General features: G+C 54.9%; 8 protein-coding genes across 8 annotated transcripts in view; 4 read left to right on the top strand and 4 right to left on the bottom strand.

The window, feature by feature from the left end:
• PTSG_04856 (SAM domain-containing protein) overlaps window positions 1-2,034 on the top strand; it is a 2,930-nt gene extending 896 nt beyond the window's left edge. The window contains exons 1-2 of the mRNA XM_004994117.1: window positions 1-401; window positions 787-2,034. The exon at window positions 1-401 is cut by the window's left edge and continues 896 nt beyond it. Of these exons, the coding sequence (XP_004994174.1) occupies window positions 1-401; window positions 787-1,745 (1,360 nt within the window). The 3' untranslated portion in view covers window positions 1,746-2,034. The remainder of the gene's footprint in view (window positions 402-786) is intronic.
• PTSG_04855 (uncharacterized protein) lies at window positions 1,987-8,621 on the bottom strand. Its single transcript, XM_004994116.1, has 18 exons — window positions 8,300-8,621; window positions 8,034-8,103; window positions 7,707-7,818; window positions 7,380-7,501; window positions 6,964-7,135; window positions 6,586-6,691; window positions 6,145-6,337; window positions 5,889-5,944; window positions 5,604-5,670; window positions 5,331-5,424; window positions 5,033-5,074; window positions 4,657-4,804; window positions 4,281-4,456; window positions 3,903-4,100; window positions 3,601-3,678; window positions 3,285-3,380; window positions 2,987-3,094; window positions 1,987-2,629 (listed from the first exon to the last, which is right to left on the bottom strand). The coding sequence occupies exons 1-18, from the start codon at window positions 8,430-8,432 to the stop codon at window positions 2,489-2,491; spliced, it is 2,112 nt and encodes a 703-aa protein (XP_004994173.1). The 5' UTR covers window positions 8,433-8,621; the 3' UTR covers window positions 1,987-2,488.
• A 42-nt stretch (window positions 8,622-8,663) lies between these two features.
• On the top strand, window positions 8,664-9,669 carry PTSG_04854 (uncharacterized protein; the record flags this gene model as incomplete). The annotated part of the gene is made up of 3 exons (XM_004994115.1): window positions 8,664-8,747; window positions 9,112-9,252; window positions 9,466-9,669. 3 exons carry the CDS (start codon window positions 8,664-8,666, stop codon window positions 9,667-9,669), a joined length of 429 nt encoding a protein of 142 aa, XP_004994172.1.
• Window positions 9,546-16,846, bottom strand: PTSG_04853 (uncharacterized protein). The gene is made up of 20 exons (XM_004994114.1): window positions 16,604-16,846; window positions 16,288-16,371; window positions 16,061-16,155; window positions 15,687-15,830; window positions 15,366-15,457; window positions 14,857-15,061; window positions 14,503-14,640; window positions 14,243-14,326; window positions 13,909-14,003; window positions 13,645-13,748; window positions 13,433-13,494; window positions 13,114-13,230; window positions 12,559-12,800; window positions 12,247-12,348; window positions 11,940-12,117; window positions 11,494-11,685; window positions 11,096-11,160; window positions 10,802-10,950; window positions 10,481-10,608; window positions 9,546-10,254 (listed from the first exon to the last, which is right to left on the bottom strand). Exons 1-20 carry the CDS (start codon window positions 16,629-16,631, stop codon window positions 10,063-10,065), a joined length of 2,496 nt encoding a protein of 831 aa, XP_004994171.1. The 5' UTR covers window positions 16,632-16,846; the 3' UTR covers window positions 9,546-10,062.
• A 246-nt stretch (window positions 16,847-17,092) lies between these two features.
• On the bottom strand, window positions 17,093-19,381 carry PTSG_04852 (uncharacterized protein). The gene is made up of 7 exons (XM_004994113.1): window positions 18,962-19,381; window positions 18,755-18,843; window positions 18,456-18,582; window positions 18,123-18,180; window positions 17,783-17,842; window positions 17,583-17,647; window positions 17,093-17,409 (listed from the first exon to the last, which is right to left on the bottom strand). Exons 1-7 carry the CDS (start codon window positions 19,013-19,015, stop codon window positions 17,317-17,319), a joined length of 546 nt encoding a protein of 181 aa, XP_004994170.1. The 5' UTR covers window positions 19,016-19,381; the 3' UTR covers window positions 17,093-17,316.
• On the top strand, window positions 19,176-20,386 carry PTSG_04851 (uncharacterized protein). The gene is made up of 3 exons (XM_004994112.1): window positions 19,176-19,376; window positions 19,581-19,715; window positions 20,004-20,386. The coding sequence occupies exons 1-3, from the start codon at window positions 19,260-19,262 to the stop codon at window positions 20,136-20,138; spliced, it is 387 nt and encodes a 128-aa protein (XP_004994169.1). The 5' UTR covers window positions 19,176-19,259; the 3' UTR covers window positions 20,139-20,386.
• A 384-nt stretch (window positions 20,387-20,770) lies between these two features.
• PTSG_04850 (uncharacterized protein) lies at window positions 20,771-24,724 on the bottom strand (the record flags this gene model as incomplete). Its single annotated transcript, XM_004994111.1, has 6 exons — window positions 24,292-24,724; window positions 22,654-24,047; window positions 22,121-22,345; window positions 21,920-21,975; window positions 21,578-21,634; window positions 20,771-21,353 (listed from the first exon to the last, which is right to left on the bottom strand). The coding sequence occupies exons 1-6, from the start codon at window positions 24,434-24,436 to the stop codon at window positions 20,771-20,773; spliced, it is 2,460 nt and encodes an 819-aa protein (XP_004994168.1). The 5' UTR covers window positions 24,437-24,724.
• Window positions 24,725-24,760: 36 nt separating this feature from the next.
• Window positions 24,761-27,408, top strand: PTSG_04849 (uncharacterized protein; the record flags this gene model as incomplete). Its single annotated transcript, XM_004994110.1, has 9 exons — window positions 24,761-25,016; window positions 25,239-25,363; window positions 25,574-25,676; window positions 25,881-25,955; window positions 26,242-26,267; window positions 26,488-26,610; window positions 26,860-26,930; window positions 27,204-27,258; window positions 27,376-27,408. The coding sequence occupies exons 1-9, from the start codon at window positions 24,920-24,922 to the stop codon at window positions 27,406-27,408; spliced, it is 708 nt and encodes a 235-aa protein (XP_004994167.1). The 5' UTR covers window positions 24,761-24,919.
• Between the last annotated feature and the right edge of the window lie 92 nt (window positions 27,409-27,500).

Genomic DNA, 27,500 nt, shown 5'->3' with positions numbered 1-27,500 from the left:
GATCGACCACCTGCGCGCGCAGGATGACAACGCCCTGGACATCACCCACCGGGACAGGCTATGCGTGAAGCTGGCCGGCCTGTGCCACGACCTGGGCCACGGCCCCTTCAGCCACACCTTTGAGATGTTTGTCAACCGCGTGCGCAACGCCAAGGGCCAGCCGCTGTGGCACCACGAGGATGCGTCGCTCAAGCTCTTTGATAAGCTGCTCGTGGACAACAACATCGACCTCGGCATCTATGACCTTCAACTCCCTGAAGACACCAACTTCATCAAGCGCCTCATTCAGGGCCTCTCCGAGGACGAGCCGTGGCCAACAGACATCGGACGACCAGAGAGCAAGCGCTTTCTCTTTGACATTGTCGCCAACAAGCGAAACGGCATTGACGTCGACAAGCTTGGTGAGCCACACCACATTGCTATGTTGTGTTGTGCAGGCATACGTTTGGGTGCTGAGCTATGCTTTGCTGTGTGACCGTGTGTTGCATTGTCAACTGTGCGTGTGGCAGTCCGCTTTGCCTGCCCTTCTCTGTCCGTGCACAGCACGATCCTTCTCACAAACACGCACATGTACACACACAAACATACACACATGTACACACACACACACGTGTACACGCATACTCACGCATGCACACACGCACACACGCATACTCATGCACCCACACACGCACTCACGCATGCACTCACGCATGCACTCACGCATGCACACACGCATACTCACGCATGCACTCACGCACGCACACACGCATACACACGCACACTCACGCACACATGCGTATGCAGACTACTTTATGCGGGACTCTGTGAGCGCGCTTGGCGACCCGCCAATCGGCTGTGACGTGCGGCGGCTCATCAAATCGTCGCGCGTGTGCACCGTCAACAACCACCCGGCCATCTGCTTCGAGGAGAAGATGGCGCTTGGCATCCTGGAGCTGTTTCGCCTGCGGGCGTGGCTGCACAAGTACGTGTACCAGCACCACACGGGTAACCTCGTCGAAGAGATGATCAGCGATGCGCTTACGGCTGCCAACGACAGCTTCTCGTCGCTCGGAGGCGTTGGTGGACAGACCGTCCAGTCCATCAGCGACGCGGTGGATGACATGGACGCGTTCTCTCGTCTTGGCGATTGGATCCTGCAAGCCATCGAGGCCTCGCCAGACCCCAAGCTGCACGACGCACGTGTCATTCTCACGCGCCTGCGCCGCCGCCACTTGTATGCGTCTGTGCTCTCCCCGCTTGAGCTTGTGGACCCGGTATCGGAGGCAACCATCCAGCGGGAAATCCTCTCGTTTGTCGACGGCACGGAGGAGCAGAAGCAGGAGGCTGCACGTGCCATTGTCGTGCACGTGGCAAACATCGACTATGGTGCGCGCGACGCAAACAAGAAGCCCATCAACCCTTTGCAACGTGTGCACTTTTTCAACCCAAAGGTGGACCCCACGATCGCTTACGGCATTGACGAGAAGAAGTTCCCACCCCTCTTCCTGCCGCAGACGTTTGGGCAGCGGCTGCTCTATGTGTACACGCGCAACGACGAGGTGCACGGTTGCCTGGAGCTTGCGTTTCAGCGATGGAAGAAAAAATACATTCAGAAGGCGCAGGCCAAGCCTGGTGTGGACAGGGCCTCGTTGCTGACGCCGGTTGGCACGGGCAACCCGCAGTCGCCGCAGCACGCGCGCCACCGCCTCATCCGCCAGAACTCGCGGCCACAGCCCGTCCCGTTCCGGGGTATCAACCCCTAGCTGGCGCGTGGCGGCGCTGTTCGTGTCTGTGTAGGTGGTGGTGTCGCTGCTGTAGTCGTGGTTTGTCTTGAGTTGCTGTGCTTCGTGTTCTTTCGCTTCACCACAAGTAATCAACACGTAACTGCCACATAATCGTGAGTGGGTTTGCGTGTGCGTATGTCGTTTGTTGCCGATGCTGTCGTCATCGTTGCTGCTGTTGCTGCTCTGCTCGTTCTTGTTGGTTGTCTCATGTCACTTCGTTCCCTCGTCCAAACCTGCAAGTGTAAGCAAATGAATAAGCAAACCTTGGGGATGGTGGTATTGTGTATGAACGCGTGTACCGCACGAATGCAAAACGCGTTGACGGCAGAGCAAGCGACAGCGACAAACGACAACAACACATGCATACCTTCAAAACAACACCACAATCAACAGCAACAATACGCACACAGCGAATGGGTGGATGCGTGCGGGTGTTGGGGAAGGAGTGCATGTGTGCACGAGAGGCACAAGCAAGCAAGACAGATGGTCACTCAACACAACAACAACAGACAACAGAGACATTGAACCGTCAGAGGAGCCTACGAAGCAGAAGAGAGAAGAAAAAAGAAGCGGGCAAGAGACAAAACACAACTCGGGGAAGAAATGCCGCTGAGGGACCAGTCAAACACCAATCATGAACAACGCACGCACAAAGCGCCGTGCATCGAGGTCATGAAGTCAACACATGGGACAGAGCAGCACATGTATGTGTGTGCACGTGTTCAGAAGTCCTCGTCGTCATCGTCCTCATCAGTGTCTTCCTCCTCCTCTTCCTCTTCCATCATCTCCTCCTGCGCCGCCTGTGCCCGCCGCTGCGCCGCCAGCTCGGCCTGCGACGGAAGCTTCGGCCGCACAGATTTCACCTGCACCCCACACAGTTTGTGCATGTATGTGTGTGAGTGTGAGCGAGTGTGTGTGCGTGCGTGTGAGTGAGTGAGTGAGTGTGAGTGAGTGAATGAGTGTGAGTGAGTGTGTGTGTGAGTGAGTGTGCATGTGTGTGAGTGAAAGTGCGTGTGCGTGCGTGCGTGTGTGCGTGTGTGTGTGCGTGCGTGCGTGTGTGTGTCTGTGTGTGTGTGTCTGTGTCTGTGGGTGTGAGTGTGTGTGTGTGCTTGTCTGCCTTTCCGCCTTCCTGTCTGCTTCCGTATCCCTCTCCATCGTTCGGTCTGCGTGTGCCCGATAACACATCATATCGGCGCCACCAATGACAGCAGCGGGCTGACCTTGAACGGCAGGACGACGTCGGCTCCAAGATACGAATCGCAGATGACGTGGAGGTTGAACGCCTTCAGGCCAACGTCAACCTTCTCCATCGGCAGCGGCCGCATCGTCTGTGCAGTGCCCGTGGTTTGACAAAAATAATGTTTTTTTTTTTTTGGGGGGGGGGGGGTTCAATGGTGTGATGAGGATACAATGGTGTCATGGAATGGTGTCATGGCCTGGGTGAGCGGATTGTGGGGCGTGCGGGGCGAATCATGATTGTCAGTGGCAGGGTGAAGGCTGGTGGTCGCGAATACGCACGTGCTTCGTGCCGAGGGTGTTGAGACGAAGGAGACCCGAAACAATCTTCTTGTTCGTCGCGTCAGAGACAAAGCACCACCACTCCGCCTCCTTGTCCTGTGCACCGACACACACACACACACACACATGAAACATCACACATTACAAGGTTGCAGGAGCAGTAAGAGGAATGGCGGTGAGGTGAGCGAAACAGCACAGTACAAATGGGAGCACATATGCACCACCCAACCACAAGCAAACACTGTGTACATTCGACAACGTTACCACAAATACAAGCAAAGTACAGAGAGCACCACACATCGCTCGTGTTGCCTACATGCGGATAGCGTGGGCAGTGCACAGCAATGGGGCCAGAGTCGTCAACATCCTCCCCAGGCTTCTTGATGCCAGCCCACTGATGGTGCATGGTGATCGTGATGGTGGGTATGGTGGTGGCGGTGATGATGACGTTGGTGATAATGATGTTGGTGATAATGAATGGTGGTGAGCAGGAGAAGGAGGGCGCCAATCTCGGAGAAAACAAGTCATCAAAGGGTGACGAGCATTTTCACCACGCGAAAAGTGCACACATGCACACACAACAAAAACCGCATGCAAGCATGCACCATGACAACTCACCAGCTCCTCCTCGTCAATCTCTTCTCCCTCAGCATCGGAATCGTTCTTGCTGTCGTCGTTGTTGTTGCTGTCGTCGTCGTCGCTGCTGGAGGCCTCTGCGTCCGAGAACTCACCCTCGCCAAACCCGACAATCTCAATCTTCTTCTTCTTCTTCTTCGCCGCCTCGGCCTTCTTTTTCGTCCCGTTTGCAGCCCCGCCCTGCCGTCGTCATCGTAGTGATGGTGATGGTGGTGGTGGTGGTGATGATGGTGGTGGTGGTTAGCAGGAAAGAGTAAGCGTTGAGGAAGACCAACAGTGCCAAACATGTGCTTCGGTGCCACGCCCAACACTCACTCGTACATATGAAAGAAACAAACAAGCACTGCGGTGGTGGCTGACCTTTGCAGCCTTCTTGCCGTTGCGAGCGGCCTTCTTGCTCTTTGCGCCAGCCTGTTGCTGCTTCTGCAGGAGCTCGTGTCGCGTCACCCGGCGAACGCTGACGGTGATTGCCCACGGCATGCCCGCAGTCACAATCCGGTTGCCAGACTTGTCCTTCTTCTCGTCCTCCACCGCGCCTTCGTGATGATGTGGTGGTGGGTGTGGTGGTGGATTAAGTGTGATGATCGCGTGTGAGGACACAATCTTGCACGGAGCAACCGAACATACATCAACCATACATCAGCCAAGATAAAGCGACCACATGCACACGAGCCGTCGGCTTCACCAGCTCCTGCACACCCCCAATGCCTCCCACAAAGGGTGAAGGGCCACTGACCTGGGAGCCCCCAGTCGACTTCGAGCGAGGGGAACACGTTCAGGAACTCGATGACATCGTCGACGTGCAGCGCGGGGACGGCCGAAAGAATCGACTGCACCTTGTCGTCGGGCCGCATGACAAGATTCTGCAGCGTGCGCACGTTCTTCTGCTCCCACAACAAAATGCGCAGGCAGGCACAGGATTGATTGAGTGTGTGAGTGAGTGTATGTGTGTTAGTGTGTGTGCGTAAGCGTGTGTGCGTGTGTGTGCGTAAGCGTGTGCGTGTGTGCGCGTGCATAAGCATGTGTGAGTGTGTGTGTGAGTGTGTGTGTGAGTGTGTGTGTGTGGACAAATGGAGGCGACTCTAGGTAACACATATTGCCGCTGTGCGCACCTTCTCAAGGCTGTCCATCATTGTTTTGGTGACGTGTGGCAGCTGGTGGCACGGATCGGCACAAGTTTGGGTTGAACGCAGCCGAGTGAGCGCAACCATCAACTTCATGCGCTTGCAAGCTGAGATCATGTGGGCAAAGCAGTTCCCACGCATGACACATAACCACCACAACAACAGCAACGACAGCAACAACAGCAGCAACAACAACAACACGGTAACCGAACCCCCCCCCCCTTCACGGTAACACCACCACCACCACCACCACCACCGTCATCATCATCGCCATGACCATGCACACCTGTTCGAGCTGGCCGACATTGTCGACCTCTGGCACGGCCTGGATCGTCATCTGCTTCAGGTGCAGCGCAAGCAGCACGGGCTTGAACCACCGCCTGCACACACACACACACATACACACACACACACACATACACACACACACACACACAAATACAAGGCAGGATGGTGGGGTAGGTAGTGTGAGAAAAGGCACGCTCGCCATGTGCAGCAACACAACACAGCGCCAACGCTGCCCACCACCACAAGGCCGCCATCAGCACTACTATCGCACCTCTCGAAGCAGAGCTCTGCCATGACGTTGATGAGAGTTGGCGCGTGCTCAAGGACAAAATCGAGATCTAAGGCGGTGTCATCACGACGGCGACGGTCATGTGGTGAGAAGTGTTGTTAGGAGCTACGGGGCTCAATGACCGTGGGTGTGGGTTTGCGTGCGAGTATGGGGATGTGTGCATAAGTGTGTACACGCACGTTTGCGTGTGTGACGGGCAGAACGACGTGCAGAACGAGGTGCATGGGGTGATGACATGCACGTGGATGCTGAGGTGTTGGCGTGTACCTGCAGTGAGCGCTGGGGAGAGCTTCAGGCGATGCATGTGTGCGTAGAGAAGCGTTCTGCACAAGCAAAGGGAAGCACGGGTCGGTGGGGTCAAATTGTGCTAATGTAAACCTGCCTCACATGCGACAGAAGTCAAATCAGAACTTACACACACACACACGCACACACACACACACACGCACACGCACACGCACACACACACACACACACACACACACACACACACACACACACACACACACACACAGGGTGCGACCTGGCCTTGACGGCGAAGGGCGAGTCCTTCAGCTTGATGCGGTTGTCTTGCTTGCCCTTGACCTTCTGCTGCCAGGGGTTGTTGGGCAGCTCCGGCAGCTGTTTCAGCAGCGCGAAGATCTCGCCAAGCTCTTCCTGCGACGTCTTCAGATTCTCCCGGAACTCAAACGCACACGACAGCACTTCCATCATCCCTGCACATGCGAAGAGGCAAGGTGTGTGTGTGTGCGTGTGGTGTGTGTGTGGTGTGTGTGTGTGTGTGTGTGGTGTGTGTGTGTGTGTGTGTGTGGTGGGTAGTGTGTGTATTTTGTTAGCGTGGGCGGATGAGAACATGGTCGTTGAGTTGCAGCAGGAGAAAAGAGCCAAAATCCAGCACCACAAATAACACCACCACATCCCATCCCAGCACGACACGGAACATCGAGGGGGATGATCGGCGCACCAAGTTCCTTGACGGCGTCTGTTGTGAGCGAGTGGTAGAAGAGGGCAGCCGTGTCCTTGAGCACGCCTTTCTTCAGATACTTCTTGCTGCGCGTCCACCGCGACCGCTGTAAAGGGGGGGGGGGGGTGGGATTCGCGTAGAGTGATGGAAGGTTGAGTGGATCAACAATTTGCGTGTGGGTGTGGGTGTTGGTGTGTGTGTTGGGGGGGGGTGAGTCAAGGTGTGCTGGAGGGGCCAATGGAAAAGATGAACGGGGAGGAAGTTGGAGAAGCAAGTTGGCGACCAACACCGGCGCTGATGTACAGCACCGGCCCGTCTTTCAAAGATACGCATTCACACAGTTGCCCCTGCAAACAGCCAGCGAGGCAGGACACGCACCACGATGGCTGGGATGATGATGACAAAGCCAACGGCGTATGCAATCATGACAATGACAGAGTGCTTGCCCTGCACCATCCAGGCTGGCAGCGCAATGCCGTATGTCTGCGTCGTTGGGCCGTCGGGGTTGCCGTACTTCTCCCAGTTCTCGCGCGTCTCGTCATCCGTCAGCCTGAGCAGTGGCCATGGTTGGTCGTTGGTTGGCGGTCGCAGTGAGGGAAGGAACACACATACTTGGCAGCGCATCAAGCGACACAGTCATGGACGACGACTCATGTGCACGTCCATTCACACACGCACATGCACGTTTATTCAAACATGCACAGGCACGCATGCACTAGATCCCTTTGATGGGGTTCTCACATACGCGCACACATGGAATCATTCGCTTAGAGGTGCGTGTGCGAGCAACTTACGCGCGGTATGCCTTTGAGATGCGGACGAACATATCGTTTGCCTCGGGATCAGGGTTGCGGTCAGGATGGTACATGAGCGACAGCTCACGGTACCGCTTCTTGATTTGCTTCGTCGTTGCATCCTATCAATCAATGTGTGTGTGTGTGTGTGTGTGTGTGTGTGTGTGTGTGTGTGTGTGTGTGTGTGTGTGTGGTGAACGTCATGTGCGCACGTATGAGGGGCGTGTGCGCACGTATGCACGGGCACGTGCATGTGTGCCTTGTCCGACCGTTGCCTCGCCTCCCTCCTCTCAGAACAGAGCACCAGAAAATCGCAGTGGAACGTACGGATGGCAGTTCCAGAATCTCAAACGGGTCGTACACAGCCTCATGCTCCATGTGGGAGATCTGCCACATGATTGCAAGCACGGCCGCCCACGCCAGCACGTAGATGATGTTCCTGTCACGTGCGCGTGTGCGCAAGTGTGTGTTCGTGCATGGATGGATACACCAGTGAGAGAAGGCAAGTCTTAGCTGCAAGGGCTTGATTCAATGCAGAAGGCAATGCCAACGAAGCGAGTTTGTTGAAGTCAACGATGGATGAATCGCAGGTTCACCAGCTCACACGCGCGCGCGCGCATTCACTCACTCACGCATGAACTCACACACTCTCACCATGTTGAAAAGAGATTGCTGGGTTTCTTGTTCTTTGCCTTGCGGACCTTGCGCTTCTCGATTTCAGTATCTGTTCGCATCAAGGAGAAGCAGCAACGCGGCGTAAGCCCAGGCACAGATCGGCATGGCACAAAAGGTACACCATTTGTTACAGTACACACACACACACACACACACTTGCGCAGGGCCAGGTGCATGTGTACACATTCCACTCCCTTTCCCCTTTCTTTCCCCTTTCTCCCCCCCCCACCTGCCCCCTAACGCACCGTCCTCGCCGTCGTCGTCCACGAAGCAAAGACAGAGCCGCCAGATGGTGGCACCGGTCAGGTACAACACCAGCAACGCCAGCACAAAAAAGTACGAGCTGGTGCCCTCCTCATCATACTCAAACTCCCTCATCTTCGGTGGTCTCACTCACACACGCTCACACACGCTCACACACTCCCTGTTCAAGCTGTCACAAAGGAATATTGCACAACCCCCTGCTTCTGAGGGTCGGTAGGAATCGGCTGACGTGCCTTCTTGCTCAGTTCTCGACACAACCAACAACACACCACCAACAAACAACGCACTCCTTTTTGTTGGTGCAGGCAGAGAAAATGTGCGACGTGTACGGAATAGTTGTGCAAGATGTTCATCGATTTTCTGCAACACAGCAGCGATGATGGAGAGGAGAAGAACAGGGCAAGGAGGGCGTGGGGTTGTGATGATGTGGTGTGCGGTGGTCGTAGTCTTGGTGTTGCTTGTGGACGCCAGCGTGGCTGTGAAGTTTAAATATCAACGTTATCACTGGAGGAAGAAATCACGATATGTGAGTGAGTATGTGTGTCCGCTTGTGTGTATGTCTGTGTGTGGTTGTGGTCGTGTATGAGTGCATGCATGTGTGTGTGTCTGTGTGTGTCTGTGCCTGTGTGCGCCTGTGTGTGTGCCTGTGTGTATGTATACCTGTGTGTGTTTGTTTGTGTGTGTGTGCGTATGCCTGTGTGTGTGTGTGTGTGTGTGTGTGTGTGTGTGTGGTCGTGTGCTGCATGCAGCTTCAGCCCTCACCACCAAAGCACAACACGAATGACAACGACAGGGACGACAGGTGCGCAAGGCGTTTCAGCTGTGCGAGACGTACTGTGAACAGCGTGGCGTGAGCGAAGAAGTGGCACGATTCAACTGCGTCCGATCGTGCGTGTCGCCAAGCTGCCTTGAGACGCTGTACGGCGAGGATCCGGTGAGTGAGGGCAAAGGTCCCGAGTTGCGCACACACCTGTGCGTTTGTTTTTCAAGTGTTGAATCTTCACTGCTGGTGACTGGTGGAAACGGTTGGAAACGTGGGTGTGCCCCTTGTGCCATCGCTCACACACACACGCACTCACTCTCACTCTCACACGCACTCACTCACACACACGTATTCACACACTTGCGTGTGCAACCATACTTGCAGTATGAGCTGGGAGAGCATGACGTGCGCATCAACAGCTTCCGCGGGTGCACGAGCCAGGACTTCTCGTCTGGGAACCGAGGTCTCGACACAATCAGGGCTTTATTGGAGAGGGATAACATCGACGCAGAAGCGGGAAGTGGTGCAAGTTGGAATGCAGACTATGATGAAGACGACGAAAGAGAGCGAGACCGCGCGGAGCTGTAGCAATTGCCACAGTCACCGCCCAACACACCAACAAACAACAAACAACAACTAACACATCAGACGTAAACAAATCAGAGTAAACGCAAGCAAGGCTACAAGACAAGAAAATGGAAAGGCACAACGCCATGGCCATGTATGCATGTGTATGTTCTACATTGAGGAGGATTGGGAGTGGCAACTGGCATAACAGGGCACAACAGCAACAGCAACAGCAACAACAACAAGAAAGATACGGAAGAAGGGCCGAGACGGGTGACCAGGAAAGAACACACCAGACGGAGGCAAAGGAATTGCTGTCAAGCTGCCGAGCATGGTGGTGACTGACAGACAGAGTGGGCGGTGACTCCTTGGCGGCTGTCCTTGGCGTGTGTGTTTGGTGTGGAGGGGGAAGGATTACATGGTGTGGATGTGGTCGAGGTACTGCACGCGTTCATCAAGCGCGTCGTTGTCGCACACCTCGACATCCTCCTCCTCTGCATCATCATCGCCCTCGCCCTCCTCCGGCACACCGGGCGCCGTCGACACCTTGCTGCGGCGCACGGGCCGCTTCCCGCCAGCAAACGACTGCGAACGAAGACGCCCGCCCTGTTGAACATCATTGATTGTTGATGAGTCGTCGTGATGGTTGGTTGTGGTGTGGAGGTGGTGAGCAGGCGGGGTGGGTAAGGTTGGCTCTCGCCTCAAATCCCTCACGCTGCCCCGCCCCCGCCTCTTTCTCTCGTGTGCCTGCGAGCACACATGTGTGCTTGTGTGTGTGTGTGTGTGTGTGTGTGTGTGTGTGTGTGTGTGTGTGTGTGTGTGTGTGTGTTACCTGCTCGAGCTCCTCGACCATTTCGTCCTCAAAGTCGGCGAGCATGCTCTCCTGGAAGTCCATGAAGTCTGCATCTGCCATCATCATGTCCAGCATCGCAACCGCCTCGGCACGGCCCTTCACATACACTGCACACGCACACACGTGTGACAATGGGGGTTGAGGGGTGAGTTAAGGCGGGCTGAAACAGCAACATGTGCGTGCATGTGTGTGTCTGTGTGTCTGTGTGTCTGTGTGTGTCTGTGTGTGTGTCTGTGTGTGTGTGTGTGTGAAGGACAGCGTAGGCAGAAGGAGCAGAGCAGATGGTGCCACATCACGCACCTGTTTCGCCCTCATCTGTAACAACTTCTTCCTGCTGGGGTGCATCCTCTCCACCCTGCTCTTCAGCCTGCTGCTGTTGCTGTTGTTGTTGTTCGGGCTGCTGCTGCGTGGCGCTCTCTGCGGCAGCTTGCTTCTTCGCGGCTTCCTCCCTGTTTGTGTTGAGTGGATGGCAAGCAGAGGTGTGCGTATGTGTTGAGCAACGTAACAAAGGATGAGACACACACACACACACGCACACACACGCACACACACACACGCACACACACACACACACACGAGCGCATGCTCTCGTACTTTGCGGCCTTTTCCTTCTTGAGCTGCTTCGCCTTCTCCTTGGCCGCAAGCGCCTCCTTTTTCAGCTGTCGGTTGCAAACATTGCGGCAATGATGGGACGGTGTGTGTGTGTGTGTGTGTGTGTGTGTGTGTGTGTGTGTGTGTGTGTGTGTGTGTGTGTGTGTGTGTGTGTGTGTGTGGCGGGAAGATGGGGTGAGTCAACAAAGATGCGTTGCATGACGATGCTTGATGAGGCCAGGCCATGCCAACGTGTCAAGAACACGAAGCCACCGCCAATCAAGGAGCAACCAAACACACACACACACGCCCACAACATGCAGCTGTTTGCTCTGCCCTCCTTTTGTCTCCGCCACCGCTTGCGTGCATGCAAGCATGCAAGCACACCGCTCCACAGTTACCTGCTCGCGCTCCTGCAGGGCGGCCTTGACGGCGTCGGCGCGCATGCGCTTGAGGTCTGGCGGAGGATTCTTCCACTGCTGCGCTGCCTGCACGTACAGGCGATGCAGTCCAACGCACAGATCAAGAATGCGCTGGCACGTGGAGGAGCGCGCCGTGTACACGCTGAACGCCTTGATCGACTTGTCGTGCACCTGCGCATCGCATGCATCACAGGTGTGCGATTGTGGTGAGTTAACAGCTGGCAGCACGGTCGCGTTGATGTGCGCCACGACTGGTGAAACGGGGAGATCAAAACAGGTGTCAGCGCACACACCATCAAGCACACCTACAAAACAAGTAAGCACAGACAAATCCACTTGCACAAAGATTTACACTTCACACACACACACACACACACACACACACACACACAAACACAAACACAAACATACAAAAGCACGCTCACCTGAATGGAGAACTTCTTGTCTGTGTAGGCGAGCTCGGAGCACTCTGCCCAGGAGAAGGAGACGACGGGCTTGTAGAGGTTGGTGAGGCGGAAGCAGTACAGCCCGCGCGGGTGCACACCCAGGACAAGCGGGGTGCCGTTCTTGTTCTTGATGTCAAACCGCTTCATCGCAAATTGGCTGCGAAAAGAAGAGGGGGGGGGAGGTTGAGGGGAGGGTGGTGAGGGGATGATGTGCCGTGAGTGAAACCCCGACCAAAGGTGCGTGCACAGAAACATCAAACACACACACACACATACACGCGTGTACCTGTGCTTCTGAACAATCTGCATGTACTTGAGGACGGCAAGGTGGCGCAGAATTCCGCGCAGGGACCGCCACACCCGGATCACTTCCTCGCCCCAGAACGTGCTGGTCCCGGCAACCATGTCGGTGGTTGGTTTGGAAGAAGGGGGAAGAAGATGAGAGAAAAGGCGAGCAAGAACGCACATGCACAGGTTTTGAGACACAATGTAGCATGCAAAACCTCGCGCACACACACACACATGAAAAACGCATCCGCGCACCACCACCACCACCACCGCTGGGCCACAGAACAACAACACCGCACGCTTCCCGCACTTGAGGTCTGCGGTCTTGATGTTGCTGCTGCGGATGATGTCGTCCTTGTTGGCGTCTGGGATGAGCTCCTCCTTGCCCACCACCGCCGGGGTGTGCTTGGTCGCGTCGTAGTCGCCGTGGATGGCCTGCATGCTCAGCGACGCCAGCATGAACGCATCCTTGTTGGAGATCTCAAGCTCGTTGCGCACGACAGAGCGGCGCGCGGCCAGGAACGTCTGGTACAGCGTCACATACTGCAGCACCTGATGGGGTGGGGTTGAGAGGGAGTTGGTTGCATGGCGCGTGAGTTGGTTGAGTGGAGTGAGGGAAAGAGGACATATGTGCACCCAATTGCCACATGTCTGCTCTGTTGCCACGTGGTTAAGGTGACTAATAACAAGAACAACAGCAAGAACAACAACTTAAATAACAACTTAAACAACTGCAACAACAACTTAAATAACAACTTAACAACTTAACAACTTAAACAACAACAGCAACAACTTAAACAACAACTTAAAACAACAACTTAAACAACAACTTAAACAACAACAGCAACCAAGACCAGCATCATACCTGGGTGACGTCGACGGGGTAGAAGCGGATACAGAAGCGCAGCTCAATAAAGTCCTGTGTGCGTGGAATGTCCTGCTTCAACAGCTTCTTGTCCAGCGTCACCCACTCCGCCTCGCCCTGCCATATAAATGCAAAGATAGAGCCCGTGTGTGTGTGTTTGTGAGAGAGATGGTATGTGTGTATGCTTGTGCGTGCGTGCGTGCGTGTGCGTGTGTGCAATATATTCACGTGCTACATGTGGAGGTCAAAGGCGCGGTTCACGACAGTCGCATGCATGTGCGTGGGAGCGAATGGCTGGTGGAAGCGGGGGTGTGCGCACCTTCGAGTCGTAGTACTCGAGGCCAAAGTAGTACTTCTCGCACACCTTCAGCATCGTGCACACTGGAACATGGCAAGCACATGAGTACAGGTGTGAGTAAATGTGAGTAACACTGCTCGCAAGCAGCCACAAACATCAACACACGCTCGCGCGCGCACACACACACGCACATGAGACCATGATCCTCTGCAGCCATGCAGCAATATGCAGACCTTGGTCGAGGATGTTTTGTCCGGTTGTTGACGGCTCAGCGTAGAGCTGCAGCGTCTGCTCATCCAGAAGTTTCACCACCGTCAGCACGGGGCCCTTGGGGTTCCTGCAGTGCCACATCGGCCAGTAAAGAAGGCGGGGGAGGGGCAAAAGAAGACGGGGGAGGGGCTGACGTCAGCACAAAGGAATCAACACAGACAAACGCGCATTGCATCAGTGCAGACGCACGCGAGCATGTGCAAAGCACGCGTATGCAAACTACGTACGCTGCCTTGCTGCGGGTGCGGCGAATGTAGGCCGGAAGCTTGACGGACGTGCGCGCCGGTGCACTGGACGGCGCTTCCGACGCATCGCCAGTCACCTGCACACGCGCACAAACACCAGAAAGAGGACACCACAAAATGTATCGTCAAAATCATGAGAGGGACACAAAGCCACGTGGTGCGGCGTGTTGAACACGTCTCAAAAAAAAATGCACACGTGCATCTGAGAGGTGTGTGTGTGTGTGTTTATGTGTGTGTGTGTGCATCCTGTGTGTGTGTGTGTGCATCCTGTGTGTGTGTGTGTGTGCATCCTGTGTATGTGTGTGTGTGTGCTTACGCCGCCTGCGCGCTCCGCTGCTCTGCGCTGCATGAGCTTCAGGTCCTCGTCGTTGTCGTCCGTCAGCACACCGGGCTTGGCATCCTGGCATTGCGTGACAGTGACGGCGGCGATGTGTTCAAGTTATGGTGGTGATGATGGTGGTGAGGAGGGCGAGATGGCAGACGGAAACGAGCATGCAAGTAGCACAACGCACCGACATTGATGTCCCAGCACCAACAATCCCATGTGTGTGCATGTGTGTGTGTGTGTTAACGTACCGCCTTCTTCATGGACGCCTTTGCGCTGCCAAATGCAATGGACGCGAGGGACATGACGTTCATCCACTTCTTCATGTCGCTCTCCGTCTCTGCGGAGAAAATGTACTTGCGCGCCTCCTCGTGCTCCCGGTTGAACGCCTGCACACACACACACACATGTATGCATGTACATATGTTAACGATGCCATTCGAGTCTTGACAACGCCATGCCACAAAGGCAAAACAAAACACACACACACACACACACCCTCACACACTCACACACTCACTCACACTCTCACACTCTCACACTCTCTAACACTCACACACTCACACACTCACACGAAAACATACACACACTTGAAACCAGCGCACCTTGAAGGCAAACTGGCGGTTGCCCGGGTTCTCAGACTTGTCTGCCTTTGTGATGGTGTAGGATGGGAGCAGGATCATGCCCAGGGCAGACATCTCCTTGGGCGACTTGAAGTAGTACAGGCAGTTGTCGTCCGTCAGCACAAAGTACCGCCGCTTCCAGCTGCGCAGCTTGAACCCAGACCCGCCAACCTTCCACAGCCACCCACTGCACAACACCATAGTGTGAGTGCGTGTGTGCGCTTGCATGTGTGTGTGCGTGCTTGTGTGGAGAAGCACAGACACACATGTCATTGCATGCATTGAAGAGCGGATAGACACAACCAAACAGACTCCATTTATGAACATGCACATGCGTGTGTGTGTGTGTGTGCACATGTGTGTGCATGGTTTTGTGCGTATGCGTGTGTGCATGCCATTGTGGTGTGTGTGTGTGTGTGTGTGTGTGTGTGTGTGTGTGTGTGTGTGTGTGTGTGTGTGTGTGTGTGTGTGTGTGTGTGTGTGTGACTGACGCGGCGACGGCGCAACCGGCGAGATCGGCGACGGCCTTGGAGCGGGCGGCAAGACGAAGGGGATCGTTCTTCTTCGCAACCTTCACAGACGTCTGCAGCGGTCAAAGGGAGAAGCACAAGCAAGCGGTCAAAGGAAGAAACACAAGCAAGCGCGTGCACACACACACACACACAGTCGATGGGAGCAGGTCAGTGCAGGCGAAGAAACGACAGCCGATACTGGAACAAAGGCTGCTTTCCAATTGAGTAAGCCCTCTCTTTATCCCTCCTCCTCAAACCACACCACACCACACCACACTGCAACATAGCGCGGCAGCGCACCTTCTTGACGGATGCGGTGGGCTTGACGGCAGGAGCTGCCGGCTGCTGCTGTGCAGGGGCCGGTGTCTCCTCATCGTCGCTGTCAGACCGCCAGTCCTCTTGCTCCTGTGTCTTGCCCTCGTTCGCCTGGATCGCCGAGATGCCCTGATTGTGCAGAACAAACGAGCAACGCGAAGAAGAGGAGGACAGAAGGTGGGGAAGGTGGGGAAGGTGGGGAGGAGCAACACAGGATGGAGGAACGTGTGAGGGACGTGTGAGAGGGGGTGTGTGTGTGCGTGAGGATGAGAGGATGCTGTGTCTCAACAAGTAGTTGAAGGTGAAGTGCATGAAGTGAACAGCACGCGCTTCCTGCTCAACGCTACTCAACAACCCACCTGGCGAATCTTGGTGGCGTCGTCAGCCGGCACGTTCATGTCTGCGATGGCTTGCTCGTCAATGTTGAGAAAGTCTGAACCAGAGATGTCGGAGTCTACACATGGGCACAGCATTCGCAGCGCAAAGCGTGGTGCACAGCGTGAATGGAAGAGAAACGGAGGTTTACATCTGTGTGGGCGGTCTGTGTGCATGGTGTGTGTTATCAGCAGCACCAGTCGAATTGTACCGTGGAATGCGGTGATGACGGGGTCGCCAATGTTGAGGAACTTGAGGTATCCAACCAGATCCTCATTGTCCCAGTTGCGCACCTCTGTTGTGAGCATGTATGTTGTGAGTTGGAGGGTGTGAGTGCGCGCTAGAGTGCGTGACGGATTGCCATTTCGCTTGTAACAACAACCAACTGCACACTCACACACTCACACGCACTCACACCTTCACGCACACTCGCACACATTTGCCATAGCTTCACACAAGGACACCCATGCTGGTGCGCCAATTTCAGTGCGCAAGAAGAACTAGTAACAAGAGTCCAATCCACTCACCGTCGGGCGTGTACGTGACGTTGGACATGGCTGACAAGTTTGTCTCCTTCCAAGGTCTCTCTCGAGCAACAACCTCAGCAACAACACCACCAAGAACAACAACGAGCGAGAACAACAACAACAGCAACAGCAACAACTCTTGAGTGCACACGCAGCCGTGGGTTGGTTGGTTCACAGTCAAGCAGGCAGTGGTGTGGGGGTGGAAAGCAAAGAAGACAGCGATGAGCTTGGACTGAAAATTAGTTGAAGTTATTCATGATAATCGGCGAACTTCGGAAGTCCAAACGCGGCGCAGCAGCGTGTTTTGCCTTTGTTTCGTTCTTCGTCCTCCTCCTCCATTATCATTCCTTGTCGTCTGCCCACCACCACCCGTGCATGCTTGTGTTGTTTGTCTCGCTGCTGCCCCCTGTCTTGCATTGCTATCTTCCTACCTTCCCTTTCTCGTCCATCTTTCCCTTTCACTCTCCCTCCTTGCTGTTAGTCAAACGATGGCAATATGTGATGGTAATTGTGATGGCAATTGGTGATGGCAACAGTACATGCGAAGAGTTGGATGATCCTGATCGAACAGCGACAGGTTGAAGGAGAAGCAGAGGAGAAGAAGAAGGAAGAGGAAGAAGGGGAAGGAAGGAGGAGGACCACGAACAAACAAACACAAGCAATCAAACACAAACAAGCAAACGCAAAGAGGGAGGGAGAAACACACACGCCATTTAGAGAGCTTCCTGCGGTATCTTGGTGTGGTCAAACTTGATCAGAAGCGTCGTGCCTTTCCCCTCCACCGTATGCGCCGCCACTTCCGCCGGCTGTATGTGTGTGTGTGTGTGTGCGTGTGAATGTGCGTGTGTGTGCGTGTGTGTGTGCGTGTGAATGTGCGTGTGCGTGCGTGTGAATGTGTGTGGGTGTGTGACTGTGGAAAGAAGCATGTTGAAACGCGAGTGCCAGCAGAGCAAAGATGGATGATGCAACACGAACGTACAAATCCCATGCCATCAACCGCTGCCTCGACAATCCCGCCAACAAAGGCAGCACAATTCAAATCCCCTGGCAGTGTCAAAAGGAAGGCAGCATCAACCACGTGAGAAGCCACAGCCCAGTGTATGTGTGGGTGGGCGATGGAAGCAGTCATCATGCCAGAAATCCCCCTCGCCACACTGCCTCCATCGTGCACACGCTGACCGTATTCCTTGCTGATGGAGATGAACTTGTTCACGAGCATGTCGTGGTCGGACAGCATGTCTGGTGGTGTGTGGAAACGGGTGACATCGCGACGCAAGCGCACATGCAGGGAGTGAGCGAGCACACGACAGCACCGTTTCATGAAGCTTCGCATCTTCCGCCCCCGCACCTCTTCCCCCCTCCACACACACACACACACACACACACACACACACACACACACACACACACACACACACACACACACACACACACACACACACACACACACACACACACACACACACGCGCGCGCGCGCGCCACAGACGAGACGCAGCCATGGTGCACGCATCAACGCACAGCTGCACACGTCGCTGGTGACTTGCTCAAGGAGATCTGCAGGCTTGCCAAACAGCGTCTGCAGCAGCAACAGCAACAGTCACAGGGAGGGAAACGGGACGTGGGCCATATGGGCGAGGGACATGATCGAATCGCATGCACACAAGCACATTCAAGCACACACAATCACACACAATCACACACAATCACATACAAGCACACACAATCACAGCAACAGAGTCGTGCCATCGAACACAGTCCACTCACACACCAGCACACACACACAAGCACATTGACATGGACTCTGCCCACTCACAACGCATCCATGCACACAAAGGAGCATGCGCTGCGTACCCGCCAGAGGTTGGTCTGCAAGAAGGCAAGCACGTCGTGGATCTTGATTCGTCTTCTGGACGTCCTGTCCCGCATCGCCATGACCTCAACCAACCGCACGCCAACGCGGCGTCCAATCACTGCCAGCCTGGTCAATGCACACGTTTGTGAGCGTGTGTGCGTGTGTGTGCGTGCGAGCGTGTGCGTGTGCGTGCGTGTGTGTGTGTGTGTGTGTGTGTGCATGACTGCGCACCAGTGTGCTGACAAAAGCGTTGGCGTGTGTTGCGTTGAATGCACCAGACACAACAAGGCAGGCTCACTTTTGTTCAAGTTCAGGGACAGAGTTGACTCTGTTTGTTGTGTACCGGACCACCTCGGAGAACAGCAGCGCATACGTGCTCAAACTGATCTGTGGGAGCAGTGTTGTTGCATGTGTCCACAGTATCAGCAATGGTATCACTCACGTGCAACGACAGCAGCACTCACAAAGCACCCAGCATCTCAGCACCACTTGCGGCCACGCTTACATCACGGGGTACGCGGGGCAGCGCCCGGTCGAGCGGATGTGTCCGAGACTCCATCCCAACAAGACAGACAGAGAGGAGACAGCAACACAACAACAAGCGAGCAGTAATGGTGGTGCGCGTTCCACAATCAATAACGGCTCACAAAAACACACAAGACAGGACGCCGCTGGCAACGAACAAACAACGCTGTGCTGTGTGCGTGTGGTGTGGACAAACAACGCTGTGCTGTGTGCGTGTGCTGTGGAGTGCGACCCTCCTTCCTTCTACCTCCACCTCCTCCTTGCCTCTAGCGCGGAACATGAACCCGCTGCAGACACTGTTGCAACAGACGCTGCTATCAACACAGCACGTGTCAAAGGCGGCAATCATTCGCAAGAGAGATGGTGGGATTCGAGCAAGAACACCAAACTTCAAGGTGTGTGTGTGTCGTGTGTGCATGTTTACCTCTGTGTGTGTGTGTGTGTGTGTGTGTGTGTGTGTGTGTGTCGCGTGTGTCTGCCTGTCTGCCGTACTCGTTTGTGCGCACCTGTGCGATAAACTTTGTTTGCCTGCCAATCCCCCCCCCTCTTCTTGCCCCACATTAGAACTCACCCACCTTCACGCACGCTTCCCCCTGTAGATCACGCAGGAAGAGTTTGCACGCATCCAGGCAGCGTTTGACTCGCCCACGTTTGGAAGAGAACACCCGCTATCACTCGGAGGCAGGAACTACCAGTGCATCAGGGTCGACGACCGTGCCATTTACGCGAAAGACGTGCGTTGTTGTCGCGTACGCTCCACGTCTGCTCGCTGAACAACGTTGGATGTCCCCTGTGCCTCTTGATCGCTTGCATGCTCGTGGTCAACACACGTGTATGTGTGTGTGTGTGTACGTGTGTGTATATGTGTGTGTACGTATGTGTGTATATGTGTGTGTACGTGTGTACACATGTGTGTGTGTGTGTGTTGAACGCACGCTGCATCACTCGCCTTCCTTCCCACTCACAAATACACTCACTCACTCACACAAATACACGAACTCACACTCATGCTCCACTTGCAGGGGTCGACTGGTATCATCATAGCCATGGCAAAGAACAGCTACGTGCTCAGCACATATGACGTTGGCATGTACCCGGCCGTGTGCGCAGAGGCAACAGAGAAGCTCGCAGAGTATCTACGAGAAAAGGGGAAATAGCACATGTGCGCCTGTGTTTGCCTGTGGTGGAACATGTGGTGCTGATGCACACTCTTCGCTTGTTACTCTTCGTCATGCCTCAGCACCAAGGCTTTGCCCTTGTTTTGTTCATGCGCTGCTCGGCTGATTGCTTGCTTGGTTCCCGCCGCCATTCGCTTTCAGTTCGGCGCCATTCTATATAACTGCCTGTATTGTGTTGTAAACTTGAATCAGCACTCCGCACGTGCGTGCATTAAGAACGACTGAAGGTGCAGTGGAAAGCAGAAGCGATTGGAACGCTCGCATGCACAAACACACACACACACACACACTTGAGATATTGACAACACACTTGAAACATGCACGATGTTGTAAAGTAACAAATCCCAAACATCATGTTAGCATGTCCATTCCACAAAAGCACAAACCCTCAGCTGTGGCCATAAGATGGCACATGAACGCAGAACACAAAAACACGTTACGCACGTGCATGGTGTTGCTCCATCGCGCCCTCTCTATGAACGCACATACACACGCGCACATGCACATACACATGTACACACAAGCACATATACACATGTACACACATTGACACATAAACACACATATGCACATAAACATACACGCACATACACACATACACACCGCTGGCTTCAAAGTTCGATGCTTTCAATGCCATCATCGTCATCATCGTCAAAGGTGTGTTGCGCTGGTGGCTGTGTCGTTCGTCTCCGCACGCCCGCGTTCATCCACGGAAGCGTCTTGGGTGCACTGCTCGCACTTGTGCCACTGTCATTGCCTGCAAGCAAACCATCTCCGCCTCGTGCGCCCGTCGTCGCCTTTGCTGGCGCCGCCGTGAAGCTTGGCGCGTATGCAGCACTGCTGTTGTCGCCAGCATTTGCTCTGCCCTTGCCTGCAGACGGCTGCTTCGCCTCCCACGGAAACACACCCCCGCCACTCCCACGCGCACGCGCACGCGCCGCGCCGCTGCTGTCGGGCTTCGTGTTGAGGAAATCAACAACACCGCCACCACTGCTGTTGTTGTTGTTGTTGTTGTTGTTGTTGTTGTTGTTGTTGCTGCTGCTGCCCTGTGCGCGCGTGCTCTGGTCGGGGTTGCTGCGTGCTGATGCAGTGGCACGCGCGTTGCTCTTGAGAAAGTCGAGCTTGTGTCCGCTGGACGGCGCCAGAGATGACGACCGCACACTCGACCCGGCCCCGTCCCGCTCAAGCGCAGGCCTGGTGGTGGTCACGGAAGTGGTCATGAGAACGGTTATGAGAATGTTGGTGGCGACTGTGGTCATGAGAATGTTGGTGGTGATTGTGGTCATGAGAATGGTGGTGACAACAGGCAGTGGTAACGCACTGCTTGCAATGAAGCGGAAGCTGTTTAGGCGTGTATGTGTGTGTGTGTGTGCGTGCGTGCGTCGCGTGTGTGTCGTGGTATGTGTGTGAGGACTCACTTTGAGAGATCAATGTCTCTTCTTGCGCGCTGGCGGCCGGACCGTTGCCTGAAGTCACTGCACACACGCACACGCACAACAGCACAACTCGTGAGATAAGGTGATCAACATTGGGTTCACGGCAAGCCGTCGACATAAAAACACCACAAAAACAAACAAATGGGACAAACAAACAGATGAACAATCACGTGCTCACGCACACATATGCACGCACACCAGCACGTGTGTCTGTGTGTGTGTGTGTGTGTGTGTGTCTGTGTGTGGTGTGTGTGTGTGTGTCTGTGTGTCTGTGTGTGTGTGTGTGTGTCTGTGTCTGTGTGTGTGGGGGGGGTGTAAACTGACTCGAGGAGGTCTGGGCGGGCAGGGAGTCCCCGATGCATGTTGGCAATGGCGTCAGACTGGCGACGGGCCACATGGAGGGGTGGAAAAAGGAATTGTGAGAAGAAGAAATCAGGACAGAATCATCAGCACCCGCATGCATAAACACACACACATATACACATATACACATATACATACACATATACACATATGCATACACACCGGCTGTCGTGCTCCTCGCTGTCGCGGCTCCTTGTTCAACCAGGGGAGCGACGACTGCTGCTGCTGTTGCTGCTGGTGTTCATTCGTGCTGCCGCGTGCGGTGTCAGCCGGTGCCGGGCCGCCGAGCGATGGAATGTCCTCCTCAATGCCATCGTCATCGCTGTCGTCGCTGTTGTCCTTGGGGGCCGTCGTCCCCGCCCCGCCCTGTGCATCAATCTTGCCGAGCTGGTGGCGCCACAACCACGCACAAGAAGGAGATCAGGTGTGAGATGTGCGGCGCATAAAATGACAGGAAAAACTGGTTGCATGCATTCTCGCAAACCAGCATGCATTCATGCACATGCATCCCACACACACACACAAACACACACACACATACACACACACTCACACACACTCACTCTCACTCACACACTCACACACACTCACTCACACACTCACACACTCACTCACACACACTCACTCACACACGCTCACACACTCACACACACTCACTCACACACTCACTCACACACTCGCTCACACACGCTCACCATGGCCAGGAGCTGCTGCTTCTTGCGATCTGCTTCGCTCTGTTGCTGCCGCTGTGCCTTGGCTTTGGCAGCCTTTGCTTCCTCTTCTTCCCTCCGCCTCTTTTCTTCCTCCTCCTTCCTTCGCTGTTCTGCCTCCTCCTCCTCCCGCTTCCTCCTCTCTTCCTCTTCCCTCCTTCTTCTGTCTTCCTCCTCCATCCGCTGCCGTTCCTCTGCTGCCGCCCTCTCTTCTCTCTCGCGTGCTGCACGCCTTGCTTCTTCCTCCTTCTCCTCCTCCTCCCTCTTCTTCTTCTCGGCCAGCAACGCCGCCTGCTGCGCTGCTGCTGCCTTTGCCTTCTCCTCTTCCTCCTCCTGCGCTCTTCCGCGGGCCCTCTCCTCTTCCTCCTCCTGCGCTCTCTTTGTGTTCGTGGCCGGCGTCACAGTGCGTGTCGATGACACGTTCATGTCCCCATCACCGTCATCATCCTTATCACTCACCACCTCCTCCACCTGCTCTGCCACATGTGCGGGCGTGCTTTCCTGCTTCTTCGGTGTCTGTGTCTGTGCTGGGGGCTGTGGCAGGCGCTTTGGCTCTGGCGATGCCGTTCTCTTGAATGGCGACGACGCCTTCCCGCGTGTTGGTGATGTCGGGAGCTTGGACGCTGTGCTATCACCAGTGCCGTCGTTGTCGCTGTCGTCGTGGCTACTGTGCAGATCCAGGGGTGCAGGTGCGGGCGTGGTGGTTGCGCGGCTCACTGCCCTGGACGCGGATGTTGTTGTCTTCAGATGGCTCCGGATGTTTAGTCCGGCCAGCTGCCGGTCCTTCTCCGCCACCGCCGCCTCCAAGTCCTCAACTTGCTGCTGGAGCGCCGTCACCTTGGCCTTGTGCGCCGCCTTCATCTTCACCTCCTGCTGCTCCATGCGCACGCGTGCCTTCTCCTCAAGCTCAGCCTTGCGCCGCAGCCGGCCCATCTCCTCCTCTTGCTCCTGCACGCGCTGCTTCATTGCTGCCAGTTCGCTCTCAAGCTCCGCGCGTTCCCGCAGCCCTTTGTCCTGCACCAGCTGGTCGAGCTGCCGCGTCTTGTCGCGGATCGACTGCAGATGTTTGTCTTTCTTCCGCTGATTCTCCTTCATCGTGTGCACGGTGTCTTTTGCCTTGCGCAGCTGCTCGCGCAGGGACCGGATCTCTTCATCGCGCTGCCGCAGCCGCTGAGGCAGCTCGGAGTCGTTGCCCTCCAGCTTGTCCAGGGCCTTCTCCTGTCGCCGCTGAATATCCTGCAGCACCTTCATCTCCTTCTTCAGCTCTTGCAGTTGCATGTCTTTGTTGTGTAGCTTGTCCTCGAGCTCGGCCGTGTACTGCCGCGTGCCCGCAGACTGCACCGGCCGCTTCCGCGTGCGCCGCGACGAGGACTTGGCCCCTGATGTGTGTGTGTGTGTGTGTGTGTGTGTGTGTGTGTGTGTGTGTGTGTGTGTGTGTGTGTGCGGTTATGTGTGTACGGTTATGTGCGTGTGTGCGTGAGTTGAGGAGTTGCACAAACATCAAGTGGGACGGACAGGACAGCCTGAGGACACATGTGCTGTACTGCAAGGGCCATGATGACTTCTCCAAAACACATGAAACCATGAGACGAAATAAACATGGTTGCATGCACATCGACAAACCTGATTTTGAGGATGTCGAGGTATGGCTGCGCTTCGGTTTGCGCCGCGGCTGAGAAGTTGAATGGCGAGGGGACGGTGACCTGTGGCCATCACCCTCTTCGCTCCAGTCGGAGCTGTACTGGGCAAAGTCGTCTTCATCAGACATGACGACTGTGTGTGCGTGTGTGTGTGTCTGTGTGTGTGGTTTGCACGGTGGTAAGCGTAGTGCTGCTGTAAATGCAGGTGTTTCTGCTTTCTTTGCGTTTCCGTGCTTATGTACGCGTATGCTGATGCGTGCGTATGCGCATGTACGTAGGTGCGCGTGTGATATGGTCAGAGCGAGTGACGAGGGGTGGTGCGCCAACCAACCAGAGCAGCAGCAGCAGTGTGAATGAGTGTGAATGAGGGTGTGATTGTGTTTGTTTGCCTCGAAACCAAGGCACGTCGAATTTCGAATCTTGTTTGAAATCTTCCACAAATCGTCCATAACCGCTGTGGTGCTGCAGCCACAAAAGACGACGAAAGCACTCCTCGCACACTGTCCGCCCATCGCTCACCCCCATCACTGACTTGATTCTTGTGAACAAGCCTTTCTTTCGCTTGCACGGACAGTGTGACATAGAGGGCACATCCAAACCGCGTGCTCGAGATGTGGCTGGCTGCCAGGCTGGCCACGTACTTCCCTGTCCTGTTCGTGACTGGGGTCTGGGCGTGGTCGTACTACGCTTACATAGTTGTCCTCGTCGGTCAGTCTCAAACTGGATTTTGTTTCCTGCATGTTGATGCTGCATGCTCATGCACACATGCACACATGCACGTGCGTGTGTGCAGGTGTGGGTACCATTGCATTTCATTGCATGACGTGCCTCGTTGGTTGACTAGCTGGTGGTGAATTGCACACGTGTGTGGGCGCTAATTGGAACCGTTCTTGTGTGTGTGTGTGTGTGTGTGTGTGTGTGTGCGACCAGGAACGTTGATTGACAATGTGTTTGTGGCGGCCGTGTATGGCCTCACGTTTCACATGCTGAGCTTCCTCTTCTTGGCACCATACTACCGCGCCGTCTTTGAGCCGTTGCCTTTGATTCAATCCAAAGTCGGTGGCCTTGCATTATGTGCCTCCTGCAACGTCGTATGCTGGGTCGGAGCGTGGGTCGAAGCACCGCTCACTTTGTGTTGTGTGGCATGCAGCATCATGGCTTTGCGTGGGTGATGCTTGGCTTGATCTGCTGTTCACGCTCAACAGCGCCCGCTCACCCACGCACCTGTCCTGTGCTTTTGGCTGTGCCTGCTGTTGTTGTTCTAGTTTGTGCTTTCGCACCATGAGTTTCGGCGGTTGACACATGGCGAGCCGTGCCCAGACCTCAAAGACAGGAACCTGCCCATCAAAATGCATGACGGAAGCGGAAGTATGTGTTGGGCGTGGGGACATGAGTGTGCGCTCTGTGTCTGTGTCTGTGTGTGTGTGTGTGCGTGTCTGTCTGTCTGTCTGTGGCTGTGTGTGTATCTGCGAATCTACATGCGTTTTACCGATTCATGTGCCCTTAGCCTCTGCTCCCACTTACCTGCCCATGCAACCTTGCCCCTGTACTTGCTTTCCCGCGCAATGCAAGGGCTACGGCTGTGTACCAAATGCAAGATCATCAAGCCAGACCGCTGTCGCCACTGCTCCATTTGCGGCGCATGCGGTCAGCATCATGTTGCGGCTGTATTGAATGCATGTGAAGTTTGGTCCTCGCGTTTGCTAGTCGCGTGTTGTGCATGCGTGTGTGTGCATGCGTGTGTCTGTGCGTGTCTGTGTGTGTCTGTGTGTTTGTGTCTGTGTGTGTGCGTATGTGAGTGACTCTGTGAGGGTTGTCTGCATGTAGGCTGTGAAAGCGTTTACGTCACTGCGCTCATATTCCCTCTTCCCTCGACTGCCACAATGGCATATGATCGCGTGTCCATGCCACCACGAAACGGATGCACGTGCAGTGCTCAAGTTTGACCACCACTGCCCAGTGAGTGCTTTCTCTTCCAACAATGATATTGCACCTGTGCTTGACATGTATCTGTGCATGTGTGTGTGTGTGCATGGTACCCAACATCCGCCCACGACGTATGTCATGTGTCACACACACACACACACACACACACACACACACGTGCACATTCACACACACACACACACACACGTGCACATTCACACACGCACTCATTTACGCATGCTCTCTCTTGCAGTGGGTTGCCAACTGTGTTGGGTTTCACAACTACAAGTTTTTCTTCCAGTTCCTTGCATATGCGACCTTCTTTCTCATCTTCGTCGCCGCCACCAGCGCCCGATACTTCATCCTCTACGTCAACGTACGACAGCATCCCGTGCCATGTCGTGTCGTGTGTGTGTGTGTGTGTGTGTGTGTGTGTGTGTGCGTCGTGTCGTGTCTCTGTATGTGTCTCTCTGTATGTCTGTATGTATGTATGTATGTGTGTGTGTCTGTCTGCATGTGAATGTGTGCACATGTCGAAGTTACCCCGAGCGCCTGCCTGTGCGTAGTTCTATCGCCCTTGTCACCCTCATCACCATCACAAACACCATTGCCATCATCGCTGCAGGGGTCGATTTCGTCAGATCACGGCATCCACATGGCCGCCATGTGCTTCATCGCCGTCGTCTTTCTCTTCAGGTCACCCCCGGCCCTGTGTGTGTGTGTGTGTGTGTGTGTGTGTGTGCGTGCGTGCGTGCGTGCGTGCGTGTGTATGTGTGTGTGTGTGTGTGTGTGTGTGTGTGTGTGTGTGTGTGTGTGTGTGTGTTTGCCTTTGTCTGTCCCTCTGTCTCTCTGTCCGTGTGACTCTGTGTTCGTGCCTTGTGGTATATTGCACTTGCTTCAGATGTGCCATGCTTCTTACACCCCTGTCCACGGCGCCGTCTGCGTGTGCCTCTATGTCTCTCTGTGCAGCGTTGGCAGCTTGTTTGCGATGCACATCCATCTCCTCCGCCGTAACGAAACAACAGTTGGTGCGACCCGATCCACACACACACACACACACACACACACACACACACACACACACACACACACACACACACATGGGTCTACATGTGATATATATACAAATATATATATTTAGGTAATGACACGTGTGCGATCTGTACTGTTATAGAAAACCGTGAGAAAGACAAAAGAGTTTCAATATACGTCACCAATCAGCGCGAGTATATATGTATGTGTGCGTGTATGTGTGTATATGTGTGT

This window comes from Salpingoeca rosetta, assembly GCF_000188695.1.
Source record: "Salpingoeca rosetta unplaced genomic scaffold supercont1.11, whole genome shotgun sequence".
NCBI lineage: Eukaryota > Choanoflagellata > Craspedida > Salpingoecidae > Salpingoeca > Salpingoeca rosetta.
Note: the sequence above shows the minus strand (reverse complement) of the source record. Positions and strands in the feature narration are given on the sequence as shown.

Coding starts and splice junctions, on each gene's coding strand:
- PTSG_04855 (XM_004994116.1), bottom strand. CDS start 8,432: ATGAGGGAGTTTGAGTATGATGAGGAGGGCACCAGCTCGTACTTTTTT. Junction 7,502..7,706: donor AGATTCTGGAACTGCCATCC/GTACGTTCCACT, acceptor ATTGATTGATAG/GATGCAACGACGAAGCAAAT. Junction 3,095..3,284: donor ACACCCTCGGCACGAAGCAC/GTGCGTATTCGC, acceptor GGCACTGCACAG/ACGATGCGGCCGCTGCCGAT.
- PTSG_04853 (XM_004994114.1), bottom strand. CDS start 16,631: ATGTCCAACGTCACGTACACGCCCGACG. Junction 15,458..15,686: donor CCACCGCATCCGTCAAGAAG/GTGCGCTGCCGC, acceptor TGACCGCTGCAG/ACGTCTGTGAAGGTTGCGAA. Junction 14,641..14,856: donor ACCGCCAGTTTGCCTTCAAG/GTGCGCTGGTTT, acceptor GTGTGTGTGCAG/GCGTTCAACCGGGAGCACGA.
- PTSG_04852 (XM_004994113.1), bottom strand. CDS start 19,015: ATGGAGTCTCGGACACATCCGCTCGACCGGGCGCTGCCCCGCGTACCC. Junction 18,181..18,455: donor TGCAGACCAACCTCTGGCGG/GTACGCAGCGCA, acceptor TTGCTGCTGCAG/ACGCTGTTTGGCAAGCCTGC. Junction 17,410..17,582: donor CGGTTGATGGCATGGGATTT/GTACGTTCGTGT, acceptor ACACACATACAG/CCGGCGGAAGTGGCGGCGCA.
- PTSG_04851 (XM_004994112.1), top strand. CDS start 19,260: ATGAACCCGCTGCAGACACTGTTGCAACAGACGCTGCTATCAACACAG. Junction 19,377..19,580: donor CAAGAACACCAAACTTCAAG/GTGTGTGTGTGT, acceptor TTCCCCCTGTAG/ATCACGCAGGAAGAGTTTGC. Junction 19,716..20,003: donor GTGCCATTTACGCGAAAGAC/GTGCGTTGTTGT, acceptor CTCCACTTGCAG/GGGTCGACTGGTATCATCAT.